The following is a 21,731-nucleotide window of genomic DNA, read 5'->3' as shown; positions in this document are numbered from 1 at the left end:
TGCCTGGGTGAAGGAAATAGGGTGTGGTTTTTTGTCAGCTGAAGTATTTTCATTTTAGGTGTATATTGTTGCTTAAATTTGTTAACTTGGTTTTTTGCATTAAGTTGTCTGTGTGTGTGCATGCGTGTGTGTGTGCACGAGCACGTGTGTGTGTGTATTCGGTCGCTTGCCCAGTCGAGTCTGGCTCTTTGTGATCCCTTGGGACTGTAGCCCTCCAGGCTCCTCTGTCCATGGGATTCTCCTGGCAAGAATACTGGAGTGAGTTGCCACACACTCCCTTCAAGGGATCTTCCTGACCCAGGGATCGAACCTGCATCTTTTCATCTCCTGCACTGGCAGGCGGGTTCTTTACCACTATCACTACCTGGAAAGCCCCAGTCCACAAGAATGGATTAAAGACTCTAAAGTAGTTCCCTGAGGAGAAATATCAATAACCTCAAATACGCACATGACACCACCCTTATGGCAGAAAGCAAAGAAGAAATAAAGAGCCTCTTGATGAAAGTGAAAGAGGAGAGTGAAAAAATTGGCTTAAAGCTCAACATTCAGAAAACTAAGATCATGACATCTGATCCCATCACTTCATGGCAAATAGATGGGGAAACAGTGGAAATAGTGGCAGACTTTATTTTGGGGGGCTCCAAAATCACTGCAGATGATGACTGCAGCCACGAAATTAAAAGACACTTACTCCTTGGGAGAAAAGTTATGACCAACCTAGATAGCATATTAAAAAGCAGAGACATTACTTTGCCAACAAAGGTTTGTCTAATCAAGGCTATGGTTTTTCCAGTGGTCATGTATGGATACGAGAGTTGGACTATAATGAAAGCTGAGTGCTGAAGAATTGATGCTTTTGAATTGTGGTGTTGGAAAAGACTCTTGAGAGTCCCTTGGACTGCAAGGAGATCCAACCAGTCCATCCTAAGGGAGATCAGTCCTGGGTGTTCACTGGAAGGACTGATGTTGACGCTGAAACTCCAATACTCTGGCCACCTCATGCGAAGAACTGACTCATTTGAAAAGACCCTGATGCTGGGAAAGATTGAAGGCAGGAGGAGAAGGGGACAACAGAGGATGAGATGGTTGGATGGCATCACCAACTCAATGAACATGAGTTTGGGTAAACTCCGGGAGTTGGTGATGGACAAGGAGGCCTGGCGTGCTGCAGTTCATGGGGTCGCAGAGAGTCAGACATGACTGATCGACTGAACTGAACTGAACTGAGGCCCAAAGGGTAGCTTCAGGGGCTAAGGGACCCACCTTAGCCATCAAGGCTTTTGGTGTAGGAAGCCAGCTACTGTACACCCAACTTGTAATCCTGAAGAAAGGAAACAGGGAGAATAAATGACCCTGGACCTCACTCTCCTATCATTAATCTGCTGGTGTTCCCACTGGCCAAAGGTAACCACAAGTCTCAGGCTGACGAACTTGGTGAATCCAGCTGATGGGTCAGCCTTCCAGGGCACAAGGCCAAGTAGAGAAGGCAAGGAATGGATATTTGGGACAAATAGGATAGGATGTCCACACACCAAGGAAGACAGGACCTGGGACAGCCCTTGAGAGGACGGCTTTAGGAGAGCACAGGCAATTAGAGACCAACTGTAGGACACGGTGTGGTTAAGGAGAGGTGACCCCATTTTTCTTTTAAAAGATCATCTGGAAGAAAAGGAACAAGTTACAAAATTATCTTTTTTATTTAAATGTAGTTGATTTATAGTGTGCCAATCTCTGCTGTACAGCAAAGTGACTCAGGTACACAGGCACATGTGTGTGTGTGTGTTTAGTCTCTCCACTCCATACACTATAGCCTGCCAGGTTCCTTTGTCCATGGGATTTTCCAGGCAAGAATACTTGAGTGGCTTGCCCCTTCCTACTCCAGGGGATCTTCCCCACCCAGGGATAGAACCCGCATCTCTTACATCTCCTGCATTGGCAGGTGGGTTCTTTACCACGAGTGCCACCTGGGAAGCCCAAACACATATATAATTTCTTTTTAGTATTTATTTCCTTTATGATTTATCCCAGGATATTGAATATAGTTCCCTGAGCTATACAGTAGGACCTAGTTGTTTATCCATTCTAAATGTAGTTTGCATCTACCCCAAACTCCCAGTTCATCCCTCTCACTCCACCCCTCTCCCTTGGCAACCACAAATCTGTTCTCATGTCTGTGAGTCTGTTTCTGTACAAAACTATCTTGAAGAGGTCTCTGGGTTAGGAAAAGAGAGCATTTTCTGATTGGAGAAAAAGAAATTTCATCTTAAGGTGCATAAGGATTCACTGTAAAGTGAATAACTGGATAATAAAGAATAACAGATATGCCCACAATGAGTTTTGAAGACAGGATGCAGTATTACATGAACAAGTTCAAAATCATACCAACTGACTGAAAATCATTACACTTCCCCCACTGCAACCAATAATTAGTCTCAGAATACATTCTACTACAATCAGTTTACTATCCCATTTCCTATAAGCACTTTGTTAAGGTGAGACTAAAATGTTCTCACATATGACTTGAACAGATTAAGGCACTTAATTGAAATGAGAAGACCTGATTTGAGAAGTAGGTAAAGGTTAAGAAAATGAAATGTATTTCAGAATTGATTAGCTACAGGAATACATTCTTTGCTAAAAATTAAATGTGTAACAAAGAGTAAAGGGAATTATTTACAAAATAAAATGCTTGTAATAGCTTTTCTTTCTACATCTAACAATTCAATGTATCTCAAGGCTAAAATACAGTGTGTTATGTAAATTCCATCTCCACAACTTTGTGGTCTCTCAGTACTATTTCAAGAACAAACTGGAGTTTTTCCAGCCTGATCCGCTTAAGACTATCATGGGTGTCACTTAAAAGATTCAAGACCTCAGGAATGACAGTGTTGGAACTACTAATACGTCATTAATCTCATTAGTGACATCATTTCATTTATTGTTGAAGAACTTCTCTTATACTTAAAATGAACCAGTAACACGTAAATCATGAGGAGTGGAGTGAAAATAGTTGCTGACCCTAAGAAGACAGTGGAAATCTCACCATCAGTTTTCATTGTCTTATATTGCTACACTAGACCATCAATACCCAATAAAAAATCATCTAGCCCTTTCCTAAATGTTTATTTTTTTAATGTATTTATTTATCTTATTTTACTCCATTGGGTCTTACAGCCTGAGTGATCTTTCAGTTGTGGTACTCAAACTCTTAGTTTCAGCATCTGGGATCTAGTTCCTTGACCAGGGATCAAAGCCAGGTCCCCTGCTTTAAGAGCATAGAATCTTAGCCTCTGGATCACCAGGGAAGTCCTGGTATTATTTTAAACATTCAAGGCTCAATTAGGGCTTCCCTGGTGGCTCACACAGTAAAGAATCTCCCTGCAATGCAGTAGACTCGGGTTCAATCCCTGGGTCGAGAAGGTCCCCTGGAGAAGGGAATGGCTACCCACTCCAGTATTCTTGCCTGGAAAATCCCATGGACAGAGGAGCCTGGCGGGCTACAGTCCATGGGTTCGCACAGAGTCAGACACAGCTGGGCGAGTAACACAAACAAGGCCTCAACTGATAAAATTATAAAAATATCCCTCTTCAAGAAAATTTGATTTCACTTGTAAAATCTGCTCCTCATAGGTTTATCAGCACGTAGACTGGAGTACTTTCATTAGAATGAGGGCCAATCCAATCGGGCAAAAAATACTATCAAGCTACCCCATATTTCACTGTGATGTGCTTAAAGTCAGAGGTCATTTAAAAAACTAATTGTAAACTACAAGACCCATATGTTTCCTTTTCCCTACTAGCCCTAAAACAATAAACTAAGATAACAAATGGAATTTTGCAGGCTTTAGTTAGAAGCCTTTATCTTCCAAAGAGACTTGAGAAGGAAGATATAACTGACCTTTCCATGTAAGAACGCATATCAACTACTGAGATTTGTCTTTCCTGTTGGCACCTCCCTACAAAAGAAGTGAGACGTTAAAATCAGCTCCAACTTGTCCAAATTAAAAGTAACCTTCAGGCTAATGAGTTTTCAACACCACTCCTTACCAGGCCAAAAAAAAAAAAAAAATGTGCCCCATAAAATTAAATTACCTCCTCGAAACTGACTTCTCTAATAAATTACAAGATTAAATACAGTAAAATTGAAATTACTACAAAACAATCCCCGCCCTGCCCCCACCAGAGGTAACCCTCCTGTCATTGGTAGAATTTCAGTTCAGTTCAGTTCAGTTTAGTCGCTCGGTCATGTCCGACTCTTTGTGACACCATGAATTGCAGCACGCCAGGCCTCCCTGTCCATCACCAACTCCCGGAGTTCACTCAAACTCATGTCCATCAAGTTGGTGATGCCATCCAGCCATCTCAGTCTGTCGCCCCCTTTTCCTCCTGCCCCCAATCCCTCCCAGCATCAGGGCCTTTTCCAATGAGTCAACTCTTCGCATGAGGTGGCCAAAGTACTGGAGTTTCAGCTTCAGCATCAGTCCTTCCAATGAACACCCAGGACTGGTCTCCTTTAGGATGGACTGGTTGGATCTCCTTGCAGTCCAAGGGACTCTCAAGAGTCTTTTCCAACACCACAGTTCAAAAGCATCAATTCTTCAGCACTCAGCTTTCATTATAGTCCAACTCTCGCATCCACACATGACCACTGGAAAAACCATAGCCTTGACTAGATGGACCTTTGTTGGCAAAGTAATATCTCTGCTTTTCAATATACTATCTAGGTTGGTCATAACTTTCCTTCCAAGGAGTAAGTGTCTTTTAATTTCATGGCTGCAATCACCACCTGTACTGCTTTTGGAGCCCCAAAAAATAAAGTCTGACACTGTTTCCCCATCTATTTCCCATGAAGTGATGGGACCAGATGCCATGATCTTCGTTTTCTGAATGTTGAGCTTTAAGCCAACTTTTTCGCTCTCCTCTTTCACTGTCATCAAGAGGCTTTTTAGTTCCTCTTCCCTTTCTGCCATAAGGGTGGTGTCATCTGCACATCTGTCCGTCTTCAATGGAGTCCTCCACTAGTTCTGGGGTCCAAAACCAAAGAGAGGTGAAGAAAATGTAAAAACTGTAAAAGACATGACAGAACAATTAATGGCCAGGAAAATAAATCCGAACTTTGAGAAAATTAGAACTACAGTTTAAAGAAATAAATGTTTTAGCCATTAACTAAAGGCTAAATTTAAAGAATGCAAATGGTTTTTACTTTGCAGAAGGTTAGCCATTGTTTTCAGTTTCTCCGAAGTATGGATCAGAAGGAAATAATTAATTAGCATTGTAATGAGTTTGTAAGGTGGTAGCTCTTAAGTATTAACTCTGACAATCACTAAAATTGTCTGTATTTTCACTAACTGATGGACTCTAAATAGGGTTTTAAAATAGAGTTGGAAATCATAAACACATTGTTGACTAAATATTTTGTACTAAGAACTAGTTTCTTTAGGTGTAAAATACTAAGGAGAGGAGGACTCTGCAATCCACTTAAAAGACTGACCAAACATATACAAACGTAGAGACAATTCATGAACCACAAGTTGACATTACAAATTGTGAGGCTAATCTTAACAAGTAAGACAAGGAAAGGCACAATTATCATGAAGTTATATAAAGGTAAATTGTTCAGTTTGGTCTGAAAGGCAGGGGTCAAATATAAGAAGAGGTCCATGATGGAAGTATTATTTTGGCAATGGTTGTACAGGATGGACTAAAGAGAAAAGTACAAACTAATACTAATCTTAATAATACAGAACTACAGTTGCTAGATACTGTCCTTAATATTTCCATATATTAACATGCTAAATCCTCACAATAATGCAATAAGGCCGACACTGTCATTATCTCGTTTGACAGAGGAGGAAAGTGAAGCATTTAAATGTCTGATATTTGCAGTAAGTTTCCTGCATAGCAACCCCATGGAAGTTAATAAAAGTAAAACACGTTTCATTATCGAAGCAGATACTATCGTTCAGAGAAGAACACTCACAAGAAAGTGAAAGTTGCTCATACCTGTCAGACTCTTTGTGACGGCTCGGACTGTACGCTGCTGCTGCTGCTAAGTCGCTTCAGTCGTGTCCGACTCTGTGCGACCCCATAGACGGCAGCCCACCAGGCTCCCCCGTCCCTGGGATTCTCCAGGCAAGAACACTGGAGTGGGTTGCCATTTCCTTCTCCAGTGCAAGAAAGTGAAAAGTGAAAGTGAAGTCACTCAGTCGTGTCTGACTCTTCACGACCCCATGGACTGGAGCCTACCAGGCTCCTCCATCCATGGGATTTTCCAGTCCATGAAATTCTCCATGCCATAATACTGGAGTGGGTAGCCGTTCTTTCTCGATGGGATCTTCCCAATCCAGGAATTGAATCCAGGTCTCCCACATTGCAGGAGGATTCTTTACCAGCTGAGCCACCAGGTAACCCCAAGAATACTGGAGTGGGTAGCCTATCTCTTCTCCAGCGATCTTCTGGACCCAGGAAGCGAACAGGGGCCTCCTGCATTGCAGGTGGATTCTTTACCAGCTGAGCTATCAGGGAAGCCATACAAATACTAAAAATATTGTTTTTCAACGTTTTTATTTGGAAAAAAATCAAACTATAAAGTAGAAATAATAGTATAATGACCATGCCCCTCCCCCCCCAATCTTGATTCCTCTACTGTACCTCCAATCATTATCCATCTACCCTTCCTTATTTTGGAGTAAATCGTGGACATTTTATCACTTCACCATCACTAAATCTTTTAGCATGTTATCTCCAAAAAATAAAGGCTGTTTTTCCTTCTAAACATAACAATAATATCCTAATATTTTAAAATTACAATTTTTTCATGTAAAATATTAATTTCAATAATATACCTCACTTTAATACTTACTGGGGGCTTCCCTGGTGATTCAGTCGATAAAAATCCGTCTGCAATGCAGGAGATGTGGGTTCGATCCCTGAGTCAGGAGGATCCCCTGGAGAAAGGAATAGCAACCTGCTCTACTTGTCATGTATTAGTATTACACACCCACATTTGGTGGTGGTAGTTTAGCCGCTAAGTCGTGTCTGACTCTTGCGACCCCATGGACTCTATCCCGACTGAGCCACCAGGGAAGCCCCACTTCCCCGTTTACTAGTTCAACTGCTTTTTTTCTTTCCCTTTTTTCACTCTTACTAAAAGGAAAGTCTATCTCGATTCAGTTACTCAAAGCCCTGCCATAGGCTTTCCCGGCACAGCGCCCCGCAGCGGTAGGGCCTGCTCTCCGGCTCTTACAAGCCTGCTCCTGACCATTTCCCAGGTGGGCATGGGGCTCGGGACCGGAAGCAGCTAAGCGTGGGCTCAGTTCCCCAGCCCAGCGACCCCGGCCCCGCCCCCTCCCCGGTTGCCTAGGCGACGAGGGGCCGCAGGGCTGAGGCGGGATCATGGCGACGTTTGTGGGGACGACACCCGGGGGAACGACTCCCGCGGGAATGACTTCGGCGGGAACCACACCCGAGTCGGAGGTACGCCGTCTCTGCCCGGTACCCGCGACCCCCGAGCGCCGGACCTCTCCCGCGGGCCTAGGCTGTTCCCTCGGAGGCGCCCCATGCCCGAGTTGGGTGCTCGGCCCCGAGTGGGTGCGACGCCCAGGCGGCGCGAGCTCTCAGGGAGTGAAGGGGGATCCCCAAGCCACCGTCCCGCGCTCCCCTTGCCCTGTCGTCCGACGCCCCTCCGTCCCCCCGAGTGTGAACTAAAAATCCCTCCATTGGACGGTTCTTTGCCCGAAAGGCCTCACAAATAAGCGCTTTCCCTAGGATTCTCTACTTAAAAGGGAATTTTGAAAAATTTAAGTGAGAGCGTCTCCTTTGTAAATGACTACTAATTCTCTTCAGATATCACAGTTCTGTTGCTCAAAAGATGTCATGGAATAATTACTCTTCATTGATAGTGGATTGATGAATATTTGAAGGCCAATGTTTCCCGTATTATTTTACTGTTTCTCTAAATAAGTAAATAGTTGATAGATCGGACAAAGGAGGAACGCCTAGAAAATCAACCTTCCGGTTATGGCTGAGTTGCTCATTAGCACCTTGTCTTTAGGAAAAGACTTTAACATTCTTAGGCCTCCAGTGGTTTCCTGTGCAAAATAAAGATTTCTTCTCCGGCCCCTCCCAGCACTAATTCTCAATAATAAATGGGTTCTATGTAACTGGGATTACTCAGACGCTTTGTATCCTGAGATTTTAATTAAAAATATTTGCCAGATACTACTAAGAAATGTTTACATCTTCACATACTGAGTCAATCATGTTATTCTAAGAAGTTTTTTCTTCAGCTTTTTTTTAAGACTCTGAAGGTGAATAATAATGTTATAATTAACATTGCTGGGTTAAACTCACTTATTAGTCTAAATAGCATTTATTTATTTTTTGTACAGAAGATGTGTATGAGCTGCAGTTTTATAAATGAGGATACACAGAGCCAGTAATACAGTGCCTTGCCCAGAGATATGCAAGTCATTCCCTACGGGTTCTTCCCAGTACTGTATGCAGACCACTAAAGCTGCTGACTCTCCTATGAACCTTTTGAAATTAGCATACATTAAAAATACATTTTAATGTGATAAACTGGTTACTAAGCCAGTTACTCTCTTGTGATCTATAATGTAAGTAATACAGTTTCAAAAGTGGCATAGGAAATTTCCCAATTAAATCATGGTATATAAATACATACAAAAACTTTCTTGTGAGAATATACCCAGTACTTATCCATGTATCAATAATAGAAATATCCTTTATAAGTAACTGATAATTTGGAATTAATGCTCTTCAAAAAACAAAAGAAAGAAAGAAATACCCCTTAATTTTTTTTTAAGATGCAAAAAAACAAAAAACAAAACCGTGTTCCAGGGTGAAGGGTAATCACTTTTTATAAAGGATAAGTGAAACTAATGAACCAGTTACAGACCTTAGGTGATTATCTGCCATCTTAGCACAGTCACTGAGCTCTTTTGTTTAACTTCTTGGAGGAGCAGCAGGTATTCCTCATGGCAGTCAATTTGGGATATGCTTAGTCTTTTAATTAGTAACATACTGAAAAAGTAAAGTTGGAATTTGGACTCACTTAACTGTTCGTTTGCTAAGATTAACAGTCTGCATCTCGGAGGGTTCATTCTAAAACCAGAGTTCCTGTAGTTCATGGAGAAGACAGTTGATCTTTAGTGTTGTGTCATTCATAGAATAAATCCTGCCTGCCACCCATTTACCCCACTCCAGTACTCTTGCCTGGAAAATCCCACGGACGGAGGAGCCTGGTGGGCTGAAGTCCATGGGGCCACTAAGAGTTGGACACAACTGAGCGACTTCACTTTCACTTTTCACTTTCATGCATTGGAGAAGGAAATGGCAACCCACTCCAGTGTTCTTGCCTGGAGAATCCCAGGGATGGGGGAGCCTGGTGGGCTGCCATCTATGGGGTCGCACAGAGTTGGACATGACTTAGCAGCAGCAGCCACCCATTTGTGCCCACTGTGGGTTTCAGGGGTTAGATGGAAAAGATAGCAAAAATCTCTCTTGGTATCTCTATTCACAAGGCTACTTCTTTTCAGTTAGGTATTGAAAGGTTCTTGTAAGGTGAGATTCTTTCCAGAGTTGATCCCTGGAAACCTAGTAGTATAGCATTATTTCTCAATAATTTGTACCCAAATTGACTTAGCCAGTGGACCATTCAGTCATCTGAGCCAAACAGTAGTGAAATATTTCTTTTTTTGCCAAGTTTGTTGGAAATAAAGCATACGCTTTCAATAGTCTGAGGTTTCCCACTTGTTTGTTGTCATTACCTAAAATTAAAACAACTATATGATTGTCTCAATCATATAGTAGGCACTCAATAAAATTTGATAACTAATTGGAATTATAGAGGGTTTGAGGTATGCCAGGTATAATAGTTATCATAGATCGAACTCTATAAGATAACCTTGAACAAGCAGACATGAGATATGGCTCCAGAAAAATATTTTTATGTAACATTACATAAACTTTCTTGCCAACTTTCTGCATTTAATAGTACAGTTTCTTTAGTAACATGGGAATAAATGCCTCTTGCATAAGGCTAAAGTTTTGGGAGAGAAACATTTAAATGCAGAAAACCAGAGAAATGATGACAATCTGAAAATAAATATTTGATACCTAAAGATCTGTAAGTGAAAGGAGTTTATAAATGCATATAAGTTAATTTGTACATGAGAATATAAATTCAGTTCATAAACTGACTTTCTTAATATCTTCAAAAACACTGTTTGGGATATGTAATCATTTAAGTATTAATAGTATAATTTAAAAGGGACTATACTCCAACTCTGGAGAAGGCAATGGCAACCCACTCCAGTACTCTTGCCTGGAAAATCCCACAGACGGAGGAGCCTGGTAGGCTGCAGTCCATGGGGTCTCAAAGAGTCTGACACGAATGAGTGGCTTCACTTTCACTTTTCACTGTCCTGCGTTGGAGAAGGACGTGGCAACCCACTCCAGTGTTCTTGGGCTGCTGTCTATGGGGTCGCACTGAGTCGGACATGACTGAAGCGACTTAGCAGCAGCAGCAGCAGCATACTTCAACTCACATCAGAGACGTAAAAGAAAAAGTAAATGATTGTTTCCCAGTTGGCCTTCCCAGGTGGCTCAGTGGTAAAGAATCCGCCTGTAATGTGGGAGACACGGTTCAATCCTTGGGTCAGGAACATCTCCTTGAGGAGGACATGGCCACCCACTCCAGTATTCTTGTGTGGAAAATCCCATGGACAGAGGAGCCTGGCAGGCTACAGTCAGTGGGGTCTCACAGAGTTGAATGTGACAGAAATAACTTGGCACACATGCACGGGCTTTGAAAACAGCCCACCCCATTACTGGCAGGTCGGAGAGAAACACTTGGGGCTCAACTTGAGCACCAAGATGATCAGGTTCCTACAACTGGAATATCATTCTAGAGGGATTTATTGAAGCCATTCACACCACGTGATATAGATAGTATAGGACAATGGACAGGATGCCAAAAGGTTCCTCAAAAATATTGTTGAGAAAATAGTACTCAGTCAGTTCAGTTCAGTTCAGTCGCTGAGTCATGTCCGACTCTTTGCGACCCCATGGACCTCCCTGTCCATCGCCAACTCCTGGAGTTTACTCAAACTCATGTCCATTGAGTCAGTGATGCTGTCCAACCATCTCATCCTCTGTCATCCCCTTCTCCTCCTGCCTTCAATCTTTCCCAGCATCAGGGTCTTTTCAAATGAGTCAGTTCTTCACATCAGGTGGCCGAAGTATTGGGGTTTCAGATTTAGCATCAGTCTTTCCAATGAATGGAGAAGGCAATGGCACCCCACTCCAGTACTCTTGCCTGGAAAATCCCACGGATGGAGCAGCCTGGTAGGCTGCGGTCCATGGGGTTGCTAAGAGTCAGACATGACTGAGCGACTTCCTTTCACTTTTCACTTCCATGCATTGGAGAAAGAAATGGCAACCCACTCCAGCGTTCTTGCCCGGAGAATCCCAGGGGCGGGGGAGCCTGGTGGGCTGCCGTCTATGGGGTTGCACAGAGTTGGACACGACTGAAGTGACTTAGCAGCAGCAGCAGCAGCTTCCAGTGAAGTGAATATTTAGTATCATTATTTGTCAAACACTTAGAACCTCTGGAAATACTGATAGTGGATGTGGAGGTATTCACAGATGTTTGGTCTTTTAGTAAGTCTTTCATCTTACTATTAAGTTTAGTAAGTCCTTCATCTTACTATTAAGTCTTCCAATTTGCTATCTTATTCCTATCTATTTCCTGCTTCTCCCTACTCCATCCTCGCTTTCAGGTTGGACAAATCATCTTCAATCTTTTTCTGATATTTAAAGTTTTATTTTACTAAAGTTAGGTATCTAACACAGCTAAAATTAATTTTTGATAGATGTATATTTGAAATGGGGATCTAATTTTGTTCTAGTGTGAACCATCATGCTAGTTTCATTCACTATAAATTAGCTTTTTTTTAATTCATATTTTACTGAGAGTTCTGCTGCTAAATTCTTACAAATGCATATTTATTATTTACTTATAAAATCATGGTTTTAACTTTTAATTTGACTAAAAAGTACATGAGACTTGTTAACTATAATTTATCCTTGCATTTATGAAATTAACCTTATCTTGTCATAATGATAGCTTCTTATTATTTTTGTACAATGCTGGATTCAACATTCAAAGATGTCACTTTTAAAAAATATTTTTAAAATTTTATGTATTTATTTATTTTGGTTATGCTGGGTTTTCATCGCTGTGCTCAGTCTTTCTCTAGTTGTGGTGAGTGGAGACTACTTTTCTGTAATAGTTGCCGTACATGGGCTTCTCACTGTGGTGCCTTTTCTCGCTGTGGACCACAGGTTATGGGCTTGCCAGCTTCAGAAGTTGTGATGCACGGGTTTAGTTGCCTCACAGCATATATCAGTGATGGAACCCATTTCCGCTGCATTGGCAGGCAGATTCTTAGCCACTGGACTACCAGGGAGACCATAAGATATTTTTAAGTAGAATTTTTGCATCTGAGCTCATTAATGATTTTGACTTTAGTCACATTTCTGTGCTAGTTCAGGTTTTTGTATATAGACAATGCTGGTTTCTAAAAATGAATATCTACAATCTATAATCATTAGACTAACAGAATTTATGTGTTCTTGGTTGTTTAGTAGAACCTCAAGTGTAAAACTATCTGGACATGTGACCTTGTAAAAAGTAGACTTCCAGTTTAGTTCATGTTTGTCTGGTCCATTTTCTCCTTTACCCTTGGTCAAATTTATAACATATATTCCTAGAAAATCACCCATTACCTGTAATTCTCAAATGTGTTCATTTAATGTGGCATATATTTATTTCTTCTTTAATCACCTTTGCCCAAAATTTGCCTATTTTGTTCATTATTTTAAGGAACTAGCTCTTGCTTTTACTTATCCTTCTTTCATTTACTTTTTTTCTTTTTTAAATTGTCTCTTTATGATGTCCAGCACTATAGTGATGAGAGTGAGGCACCCTCCTTGGGTACAAAATTTAACGGATGCTAAAAAATTCCGTAGTCAAGAGAAAAAATTTAATGTAATATTTAAAAATTATAATAAATGCAAAAACCCATAATGGATTTAAATTCTAAATAAAGACAGAATTGTTAATACTAATTTTTCCTTTTTGCCTCAGCTCTAACACGGCTCAACACAGAGCTGATCTTAGTTCATTTATTTTCAATCTTGAAGAAAGCCTTTCAGAGTGTGGAAATGGTAGACTACTCTATGTTCTCTAAGGCTATGAAACCCCTCTTAGGCATCTTTGGTGAACTGTGCTATATATTTCTTTAGTGAACATTTTTTAAGAATCTTTTAAGACATATCAGTGATGGATACAAAGATGCCCCCCAAAGATAAAATTCTAAAAGAAAGACGTTATGTTCAAATGTGAAAAGTTTAGCTGACATTAGAGAAAAAATTCACAGAAAAGATTATCTGACAAAAAATAGCAGCTTACAATTTTAATGCTTCTGGAATAACAGCTAAAATCCACCAGGTGGTGAAATAAAATGAGTTACAGTGCAGTTTAGCTCACATATTCTCCTAGTCAGAGATGTAATTTTACAGAGAAAGTGATAATTACATATTTACATTTTTATTAGCCTATTCATGAATTTTCCATTGTATCTTTAATTTTTACAAATGAGAATGTATGTATTGAAAGATTAAAGATATTTAACCACCTTACATCCTTTCTAGTGCACGGCAGTGTGTAAACAAACAGAAGAAAAGCTCTCATTTAAAATAGGTCCAGGAATTCAATTTAAAACAAAAGAAAACAAAAAACCAGAGGCAAACCCTCCTACAAAATGATTATCTTAATCTATCAAGTTTTAGTAGAAGAATGAGGCACTGGTATTAGACTCCTTAGCTAGAATTATTATTGTATGAAAGATTAAGATTATACTCTTTTTTACAGTTCTTATGTGACCTATTTTCTCCTATTAAGAAAATTTTCAAGTCTGAGACAATTGATCTGAATGTCTATATATCTTTCATGTATATCTTTATTCATTTTTAATAATGATAACAATTGTGTTTGCATTAAAACATATCAAAATGATGTTTTAACATGAATCTAATTTTAGGTTTAAATGTCTTGCTGTTAAGTCACAGAATTCATCAGTATATTAAAGGCATCATGATATCTCCAAATCTACGTCTGGCTTTTCATCATGGTCCATCATCTAACAATGTCATCACAGGATGAAGATGAATTCAGACACAGGTTGATTAACAACCTATGTTGACCTAACTAGGAACTACAGAATTCTCAAAAGAAATAAAAGATTGAATGACTGTCCCTGAGGAATTTACAACCTAATGGAATTAATAGTACAGTAATAATTATAGTTTACTGCTAATAATAAAAAATGCATGTAACTAACAAATATTTAAACAAATATATACAATATATTATGAACTAAAATACTATCCTGTCTAAAAACTGCATGCATTTAATTCAATTTATAAGCATCTGAGTGCCTACTAGGTGCAAAGTATTGTATTAGGTCCTAAAATATTTTTTCTTCTTGAATTTATAATCAAATGGATGACCTAGTTTAGGTTAATTTGCTGACTCTATACTGAATAACGGAGAAGGCAATGGCAACCCACTCCAGTACTCTTACCTGGAAAATCCCATGGACGGAGGAGCCTGGTGGGCTGCAGTCCATGGGGTCGCTACAAGTCGGGCACGACTGAACGACTTCACTTTAACTTTTCACTTTCATGCACTGGAGAAGGAAATGGCAATCCACTCCAGTGTTCTTGCCTAGAGAATCCCAGGGATGAAGGAGCCTGGTAGGCTGCAGTCCATGGGGTTGCACAAAGTCGGACACGACTGAAGTGACTTAGCAGCAGCAGCAGCAGATGCTAAATAAAGATAGTTAATAAAATAGCATATTTTACTTTTCAATTGAATTTTTAAAAATAAAAATATAATAACCTAATAGTAAATTACAAACATTAAACTGATTATTATTTCCAGTGAGTGTTAGCTTTGCGGTTTTCTATTCTTGAAAAAGAATAAAGAAAATTTGGGATGTAATCTTATTAATTATAGCAGAAAGTTTCCTGTTGTTCTTATTTATTGGAGTTCATTGACATGGAAGGATAAATAACTGTTTGTTGAATTAAAAACATTTGACCCACTCTTGCCCAAATCTCACAATACTTTTAAAAAATTTATTTATTTTAAAAATTTTAAAGTTTATTCGGGCTTCCCCTGGCTCAGATGGTAAAGAACCAACCTGTGATACAGGAGACCTGGGTTCTATCCCTGAGTTGGGAAAATCCCCTGTAGGAGGGCATGGCAACTCATTCCAGTATTCTTGCCTGGAGAATCCCCATGGACAGAGAAGCCTGACGGGCTACAGTCCATGGGGTTGCAAAAAGGCGGACACAACTGAGCGACTAAGTACAGCACAGCACATAGTTGGTTTACAATATGTTGATTTCTTTTGTGCAGAGAAGTGACTCGTTATACACATATATATTATTTTTAACATTCTTTTCTACTACATTTTGTCACAGGATATTGAATATAGCTCCCTGTGCTACACAGTAGGATATTGTTTTTTATCCATTCTATATATAATAGTTTGCCTCTGCTAATCCCAAACTCCCAATTCTTCCCTCCCAACCCCTCCTCCTGTTTGGTAACCACAAGTCTGTTACCTGTATCTGTGAGACTTTTTGTTTCATAGATATATTGATTGTGTCTTATTTTAGATTCCACATGTAAGTAATGTCATATGATATTTGTCTTTCTCTTTCTGACTTTCTTCACTTAGTATGATAATCTCTAGGTCTATCCATGTTGCTGCAAATGGAATAATTTCATTTTTTTTTATGGCTGAGTAATGGATGACTCTACATATGGACATCACCAGATGGTCAGTACCAAAATCAGATTGATTATAATCTTTGCAGCCAAAGATGGAGAACCTCTATATAGTCAGCAAACACAAGACTGGGAGCTGACTCTGGCTCATATCATGAACTCCTTATTACAAAATTCAGACTTAAATTGAAGAAAGTAGGGAAAACCACTAGACCATTCAGGTATGACCTAGATCAACTCCCTTATGATTATACACGGAAAGTGACAAATAGATTCAAAGGATTAGATCTGATAGACAGTGCCTGAAGAACTATGGACAGAGGTTCATAACATTGTACAGGAGGCTGTGATCAAGACAATCCCAAAGAAAAAGAAATGCAAAAAGGCAAAATGGCTGTATGAGAAGGCCTTACAAATAGCTGAGAAGAGAAGTGAAAGGCAAAGGAGAAAAGAAAAGATATATCCATCTGAATGCAGAGTTCTAAAGAATAGCAAGGAGAGATAAGAAAGCCTTCCTCAGTGATCAGTGCAAAGAAAGAGAGGAAAACAATAGAATGGGAAAGACTAGAGATCTCGTCAAGAAAATTAGAGATACCAAGGGAACATTTCATGCAAAGTTGGGCACAGTAAAGGACAAACAGTATGGACTTAACAGAAGCAGATGTTAAGAAGAGGTGGCAAGAATACACAGAAGAACTATACAAAAAAGATCTTCATGATCCAGATACCACGATGATGTGATCACTCACCTAGAGCCAGACATCCTGGAATGCAGAGTCAAGTGGGCCTTAGGAAGCATCACTACGAACAAAGCTAGTGGAGGTGATGGAATTCCAGTTGAGCTATTTCAAATCCTGAAAGATGATGCTGTGAAAGTGCTGCACTCAATATGCCAGCAAATTTGGAAAGCTCAGCAGTGGCCACAGGACTGGAAAAGGTCAGTTTTCATTCCAATCCCAAAGAAAGGCAATGCCAAAGAATGCTCAAACTACTGCATAGTGCATTCATCTCACATACCAGCAAGGTAATGCTCAAAATTCTCCATGCTAGGCTTCAACAGTGTGTGAACCGAGAACTGCCAGATGTACAAGCTGGATTTAGAAAAGTCAGAGGAACCAGAGATCAAATTGCCAACATCCATTGGATCATAGAAAAAGCAAAAGAATTCCAGAAAAACATCTACTTCTGCTTCACTGACTATGCCAAAGCCTTTGACTGTGTGAATCATGACAAACTGGAAAATTCTTCAAGAGATGGGAATACCAGACCACCAAGCATGCCTCCTGAGAAATATCTATACAGGTCAAGAAGCAACAGTTAAAATCAAACATATAACAATGGACTGTTTCCAGATTGCGAAAGGAGTAAGTCAAGGCTGTATATTGTCACCCTGTTTATTTAACTTCTATGCAGAGTACATCATGCAAAATGCCAGGCTGGATGAAGCACAAGCTGGCATCAAGATTGCCAGGAGAAATATCAATAACCTCAAATATGCAGATGACACCACCCTTATGGCAGAAAGCAGAGAAGAACTAAAGAGCCTCTTGATGAAAGTGAAAGAGGAGAGTGAAAAAGCTGGCTTAAAACTCAACATTCAGAAAACTAAGATCATGGCATCCAGTCCCATCACTTCATGCCAAATAGATGGGGAAACAATGGAAACAGTGAGAGACTATTTTTTTTTTTTGGTTCCAAACTCACCGCAGATGTTGACTGCGGCCATGAAGTTAAGACACTTGTTCTTTGAAAGAAAAGCTATGACCAACCTAGACAGCATATTAAAAAGCAGAGAAATTACTTTGCCAACAAAGGTCCACCTAGTCAAAGCTGTGGTTTTTCCAGTAGTTGTGTATGGATGTGAGAGATGGACCATAAAGAAAGCTGAGTGCTGAAGAGTGGATGCTTTTGAACTGTGGTGTTGGAGAAGACTCTTGAGAGTCCCTTGGACTGCAAGGAGATGAAACCAGTCAATCCTCAAGGAAATTATTCCTGAATATTCACTGGAAGGACTGATGCTGAAGCTGAAGCTCCAATACTTTGGCTAAGTGATGCGAAGAGTTGACTCACTGGAAAAGACCCTGATGCTGGGCAAGATTGAGGGCAGAAGGAGACAGGGACGACAGAGGGTGAGATGGTTGGATGGCATCACCGATTCAATTGACAGGAATTTGAGCAAGCCTCAGGAGTTGGTGATGGACAGGGAAGCCTTGCTGGCGTGCTGTGGTCCATGGGGTTGCAAAGAGTTGGACACAACTGAACTGAACTGAATGGAGTGTATTAGTTTGCTCTTTTGGTCAGGAAGTCTTCCCGGAGAAGGGAATGGCTACCCACTTCAGTATTCTTGCCTGAAAAATTCCATGGACAGAGGAGCCCAATGGGCTACAGTTCATAGGGTTATAAAGAGTTGGATACAACTGAGCATACACTCATGGCAACTCTATTTTTAATTTTTTGAGTAACCTCCCTACTATTTACATAATGGTTACACCAATTTACATTCCCACCAACCATGTTTGAGTTACCTTTTCTCCACATCCTCTCCGGCATTTGTTATTTGTAGACTGTTTAATCATGGCCATTCTGACTGGTGTAAATCTCATAGTCTTCGATTTTCATGAAGCTCCTGGTGTCTTACCACTTTCTCAGTCTCCTTTTCCATCCCCCATTCACAGTTCTCTTTATACTCTTGACTTTGGGCAGTTTCATTCATTCTCATACTTGCAGTGACTCCTAAACCAATATCTGTAAAGTTGACCTTGTGACTCTAGCATTTCTAGTTAATCTCGAAACATTTCTTGCTATTCATATTCCACCTAAAATTCAACCACTGAAACCAAACTCATCATCTTGCCTTCTTAAAACTAGCATCATCTTCTAAATCTCTTATTTCTTTTGGTGTAATAAGAGTGTTTGTGTGTTAGTTGCTCGGTCATGTCCAACTCTCTGTGACTTCATGGACTGTGTCTGTGGAATTCTCTTGGCAAGAATATTGGAGTGGGTTGCCATTCTCTTCTTCAGGGGATCTTCCCGCCCAGGAGTCAAACCCGCATCTCCCACATTGCAGGCAGATTCTTTACCATCTGAGCCATCAGGGAAGCCCAATAAGAGTGTCATGTATATTTTTATGGATTGTACTCTGTACAAAAGGACTCAGCTGAGGATTGAGCAGAAGGTGGAACTATTCTGTTCACAAGTGGTACACTTGGGTACAGGGCTGTGTCAGACATATCTTTTAATACTCTACCCAGAGAGGATTCTTTTGTCTGGTTCGTGCATGGGGGCATATTTGCTTTTGGAGGCCCTGAGTCTCATCACCTTTTTCTTCTAGTCACCTATTTCAGAAACTCAGACTCTGCATTCATTCTTTCCTCTTTTTAGTCCCCCATATATATGTTGCATTTATCTTTATACATTTTCATGCACACTGCTAGGAGCCCAGTGCAGCCAATGCTTCATTCCTGAACTGTTCTAATAATTTTTTCATTTAACTCTTCCTTTTTATCCTTGCTCTGCTCCTGTCTTTCCTTCACCCTGCTACAGATTACCCTTCATTGAAGCATAGTTTTATTTTGTCATTTCACTGCTCAAAAACTTCACAGTCCATTTCTGCCTATATTATTAAGAACAGACTCTTCAACCTGACATTCTTCCAACAGCCACGGTCCAAAATATGTATGATGACTTGTGCAATATCTTGTGTCTTGTAATCGCTTAGTAAATGTTTATTAAATTATTTAAGATCGCCTGTGATATTTTCCCAACACCCACCTTCCACTTAGGTTCAACTTGTACCCTGTGTGTATGCTTGGCACCACTGTGAATTACTGATATTCACAGAACTGGTACCCAGCTGTCCTGGATTTATCACCTTGGTGTTGCTGATTCATTCACCTGGGGCGCTATCCACATTCATGCTCCGAAAATCTATTCCTCTCTTTAGACTTTCTTTGTTCTGTTCCTGTCCTTGTCCCTTCCTTCCTTTAGACTGAATGACACCTATTTTTAAAATTTAATCTATTTACTTATTTTTGGCAGTGCTGGATCTTTGTTGCTTTCTGCAGGCTTTCTCTAGTTGCTGCAAGCTCAGCCACTCTCTAGGTGTGTGCACCGGCTTCTCATTGTGGTGGTTTCTCTTGTTGTGGAGCACAGGCTCTAGAGCGTGCAGGCTTCAGCAGCCGTGGCATATGGGCTTAGTTGCTCTGCAGCATATGGAACCTTCTTGGACCAGGGATTGAACTTGTGTCCCCTACATTGGCAGGCAGATTCCTATCCACTAAGCCATCAGGGAGGTCCTGAATGACACCTTTATTATGGCTCACTTATAATTTTATTTTCTTGTTTTAAACTCACCTTTTGTTTGTTCCTTCCACAAGATGTTGAGCTTCTTTTGGGTAACAAGTCTTTGTTGTCTTTGCCTCCTCTTGTACCCCAGGTTCAAAGAGGAATATATAGATACTCAAAAATGTTTGTTATTTGAAAACCATCACCCAGTTTTAAATATGCACAGAAGACAGATTGACTAACCATTCAGCTTTGTAGAAGAGATACCATTACTTTAAAATTTTTTCCTGATAGCAGTAGACAAAAGTAAGAACAGATTTTGGTATTATTAGGATTAATATGTGAAATGTGATTGAAATAATTATTCCACTTTTTTTTGTAGAAAGATGCTGAATTCCAGGAACATGAAAAGATTCTGTCTCCAGATTTTCTTTCAGTTGCCCAGATCACTGAAATGCTAGCAGAGGATGTAGATGGAGTTCAACAGTAAGTACTTTGATATCACAACCAAATGTGGAACAGTTCTAGTTCTGCATCTATAAATGGCATAATATGTTATTACACATTTTAAACCTTTTTTCAAAATATGTGTTACTATGTTGTGCACGGATACATATATCTATCTATCTGTCTATCTATCTATATATATATATATATATATCTCCAGACTCTGGAACACAAAAATTCTCAAACTGACTTTTTGCACTGCTCAGCAGTCTTCTTTATGGGAGAAGTGGATTTCAAACCAACTTGTTATCTTAACAGAGAATAGGGATTTATTGTTAAAAGCAACCATTAGCATATGACATCTTCTTTTCTCTTTCATTTGTAAAACTGACAGTATACATAAGAACCTCTAGGTCTTCCGTCTCATCATGACAAGAGTAAGATGTATTTTCTGTAATATTAATAGTCAATACATGTATAATTTTGGTAATCCTGAATATTAGCCATCCACCTGTGATTTTTATTGGATACGAAGCTATACTAAGTATTGTAATCTCATACATTTTGTTTAAATATGGTAATATAACTGAATCTATAGGCATCAGTTCTAATACAGGTACATCTTATTTTTAAAGCCATTGATTTCTACAGTAGATCATTTACTTAGAACTCTTAGATATACTCAGATATATTCACCACACAAATGCCTAAATGGTGTTTTTAGTAACATTCATTTTAATTATCTCATTCTAATAATGGAAGCCTGATTAGCTGTAATATATGGGGAGTGGTAATGATGTGATGGTGTTCTGGACTGTAATGTTCCAGGGTAAGATTTCTGTAGGCCAGTCATCTGGATGCGAGCAGAGTGTTGTAAACCATAATGGCAAATAGAAAATGACTCTGTCAGTGGTTATCATTTGCAGATCATAATATCAAATACTACAGAATAGAGGTGATTTACGGCTGAGAAGGAAATATGACAAATTTACTGGGTGGAGGAGAAGTTTGAGAAGGGAAAGCATATTAAGAGCAGGCAAATGACACTGACAGGCCTTTTCCTGAGATGCTTTTCACCTCCACTGCCTTCAAATCCTGCTAGAAATTTTGGTGG

General features: G+C 39.9%; 1 protein-coding gene and 1 long non-coding RNA gene across 5 annotated transcripts in view; one reads left to right on the top strand and one right to left on the bottom strand.

Annotated features, from left to right (window-relative positions):
* Nucleotides 1–1,714: 1,714 nt before the first annotated feature.
* Nucleotides 1,715–6,990, bottom strand: LOC138986075 (uncharacterized). Its single transcript, XR_011462970.1, has 3 exons — nucleotides 6,863–6,990; nucleotides 6,004–6,515; nucleotides 1,715–5,065 (listed from the first exon to the last, which is right to left on the bottom strand). It is a non-coding gene; the product is annotated as an uncharacterized lncRNA (long non-coding RNA).
* A 253-nt stretch (nucleotides 6,991–7,243) lies between these two features.
* CABCOCO1 (ciliary associated calcium binding coiled-coil 1) overlaps nucleotides 7,244–21,731 on the top strand; it is a 168,468-nt gene continuing 153,980 nt past the window's right edge. The window contains exons 1-2 of one of the 4 annotated variants that reach the window (XM_005900670.2): nucleotides 7,244–7,476; nucleotides 20,553–20,656. In XM_005900670.2, the coding sequence (XP_005900732.1) occupies nucleotides 7,396–7,476; nucleotides 20,553–20,656 (185 nt within the window). In that variant the 5' untranslated portion in view covers nucleotides 7,244–7,395. The remainder of the gene's footprint in view (nucleotides 7,477–20,552; nucleotides 20,657–21,731) is intronic. The other 3 variants (XM_070364530.1, XM_070364531.1, XM_070364532.1) reach the window with 3 other exon arrangements.

This window comes from Bos mutus, chromosome 28, assembly GCF_027580195.1.
Source record: "Bos mutus isolate GX-2022 chromosome 28, NWIPB_WYAK_1.1, whole genome shotgun sequence".
Taxonomy (NCBI): domain Eukaryota; kingdom Metazoa; phylum Chordata; class Mammalia; order Artiodactyla; family Bovidae; genus Bos; species Bos mutus.
Note: the sequence above shows the minus strand (reverse complement) of the source record. Positions and strands in the feature narration are given on the sequence as shown.